Source organism: Ipomoea triloba, chromosome 13 (genome assembly GCF_003576645.1).
Source record: "Ipomoea triloba cultivar NCNSP0323 chromosome 13, ASM357664v1".
NCBI classification, from domain to species: Eukaryota; Viridiplantae; Streptophyta; class Magnoliopsida; order Solanales; family Convolvulaceae; genus Ipomoea; species Ipomoea triloba.
Window position 1 is genome coordinate 6,082,689 of NC_044928.1, and position 2,515 is coordinate 6,085,203.

Sequence of the window (2,515 nt, forward strand, 5' to 3'; positions counted from 1 at the left end):
TAAAATAATAAAATAACTGATTAGCCCTAATAGATAAGCTCGTCAGAGCAAACCCAAAACCGAGCGGGCTAGCCCTATTGAGATCCCAAACTATAGTTGGATATGAATTAATAAAATGATTGTCGTTTAAAAAAAAATATTTAAAAAAATTTAAAAAAATTAAGTGACCAAACTACCCCTTTCAATAACTATGGTTCACCTTGCGACACACTACAAACCACATAAGTTTGGTACAAATAACATCTTTTTTTAATATTTGCACAGCAGATATTAAATATATATATAGTATATAGTAAAATCTTCACCACCATGGAACCATTGCACCAATATATGAATATGAAAAACCAAAGTGCATGACAAAAATTATAATATAAAATCAAAGATTTGAGGGAAGTTATAAAGAAAGCAAGAAGGAAGTTTAGAAGGTAGATCGTAAATCAGCACTAAAGTTCAACAATGCAACTAGATGGTTTTCCTGTAAACTATGTTGATATGAAGTACACTAATAATGCAAAAAGCCCAAACTTAAGCGTTTGAGGTTTTAATTAACTTTGTAATTTTTCTGTCATGGTTGAGTGTTGAACTCACACTTTCTACGACCAAAATAACCTGCCAGGTAACGGAACAAATAAATGAAATGTATGAATCGTTGTGAGGAAGAAGAGTTATGAAAGCAAGATGTGAAATGTGTGTTGTGAAAAAGAGACAACTTTGATATTTCTACTTCGCACACTAAAGATTTAAACATTTCCAAATGCATTAAGTTCTTGTGAATCCAAGGCTTAGATTCTGACTAAGACTGGCCAAAGATTGCTCAAGAATATCCCAGTCAATCCTCACGAAAAAATCTGGAAAAAGTAGACTTTTGGTAGGTGCGGATGAAGAATTGATGTGCCAAAGGGTAAATAGGGGTGTTTTTGGTGTTTTTTTGGATAGGTAACTCGCAGCACTTGGGTTATATAATGGATGGGTGAGCCAAAAGAGAATTTACAGAAACAGCATGAATAGTTTATACTTTATACCACACAGATTATGGGCTATGATTGGTCAAACGTTGGTATGATCAAATAATAAACAAATAAGACACTACAGCGTGCCTAAACAACCTAGAAGAACCACAGAATGGAGAAGAGTAACTCGTTTAATGGATTGTATGCTTAGCAAATAATTCAGAATGAATGACCTAAGGATAGAGAAAAGGAAACCTGGAAGCAGGCGTATCCCATAGCAGTTGCAAAATAGAAGTTTGCATTTCCAGTACCCTGCAAAGTCCAAGCGCGAACTCTTATTCCTTTTTCATCCAAGCACATTGGAGAAGAGTCATACTAGTACACTACTTACCCTCCATATCCATAGGTTGTGCATTACTGGGCTTAAAAGGGAGACACCCACATATCCACAGAATAGGAAGAAAGAAAATGGCATTTCTGCATAATACATAGATTATGAGATGGAAATGAATTCAGTTTCTGTGTTTGAGACTAAACTGTCCATGTCACTTACCTGATAATTCATTGATAAACAAAGCCAATAAACCCAAGTATAAAGCCGAGTCTCCAACCTGTTGCATTCAAGTAATATGGGAGTGAGTCTAATAATAATTAGGCATACAGATGAATAATTAACCAATAAGTACTAGTAAAACTTATGCTGAAAAGGATGCCTATGACTGAACCCTGTCTTGAATAGGCTCCAAGTCGCATTGGTAATTCCTAAACTGCTCTACTCAGTACTTGCTACATGCATTCTCATCATACCAGTATCTAATTTCTCATACAAAGAACACTGGTTTTAGGCAAAAATACTTACTGAAGGATAAGATTTAAGCATTGAACATATTGCCATGTAAACAAAAGCCAGAAAGCAGGGTCTGTGGTATAGTCGCATGGCTAATGGCAGGATCATGAAGAGGATGTTGACATGAAAAACTATAAGAAAAAAGCTTCTGAAGAAATCAAAGACTTCAGCAAAGAAATACCTGTGTCAAAGTTGCACAAAGAGGTTATTTGAAAATAAAAATGTACAGTTGGACACATTCCTTCAAATTCAATGGGCTATGAAAGTTATTTTGCTTACCATAAGACACCTATATTTGGGGATAAATCTTTTACAGTTAGAATAAATCCATAGGTCCTGCAGGTTGATTAATGATATGAGATTATGAGAAAACATCAATACTACAGAATAAAGGTAATCGAGTATCTAAATAGCAGCAGGTGTAGCCCTTCCAATTTATATAAGGAACACACACACACACACACACACACACACACACACACACACAAGATCATGTTACTAACAGTACATGAATAAGATGTATATTAATCGTATGAATTGTATGTATGTAGGGATATGCTAACAAGAAACAGCCATACATCACTACATCAGTATTATTCACAACACTCAAACACCAAATATTTGGATGCTGGAACTTTTCCAGTGTGTAGAAACCACACTGGGGAACTTTTCTTCTTTTCTCTTTGGTGTTGTGACCAGGTGAGAGGGGGGGGGGGGG

The 2,515-nt window shown here is 35.5% G+C and overlaps 1 protein-coding gene across 2 annotated transcripts in view; it reads right to left on the reverse strand.

Moving 5' to 3' along the window:
- Window positions 1–312: 312 nt before the first annotated feature.
- Window positions 313–2,515, reverse strand: part of LOC116001033 (phosphatidylinositol glycan anchor biosynthesis class U protein) — a 5,514-nt gene continuing 3,311 nt past the window's right edge. For both annotated transcript variants that reach the window (XM_031240940.1, XM_031240941.1), the window contains exons 8-13: window positions 2,077–2,133; window positions 1,810–1,978; window positions 1,504–1,561; window positions 1,342–1,427; window positions 1,206–1,262; window positions 313–609 (exon numbers count right to left, since the gene is read on the reverse strand). In XM_031240940.1, the coding sequence (XP_031096800.1) occupies window positions 526–609; window positions 1,206–1,262; window positions 1,342–1,427; window positions 1,504–1,561; window positions 1,810–1,978; window positions 2,077–2,133 (511 nt within the window). In that variant the 3' untranslated portion in view covers window positions 313–525. The remainder of the gene's footprint in view (window positions 610–1,205; window positions 1,263–1,341; window positions 1,428–1,503; window positions 1,562–1,809; window positions 1,979–2,076; window positions 2,134–2,515) is intronic.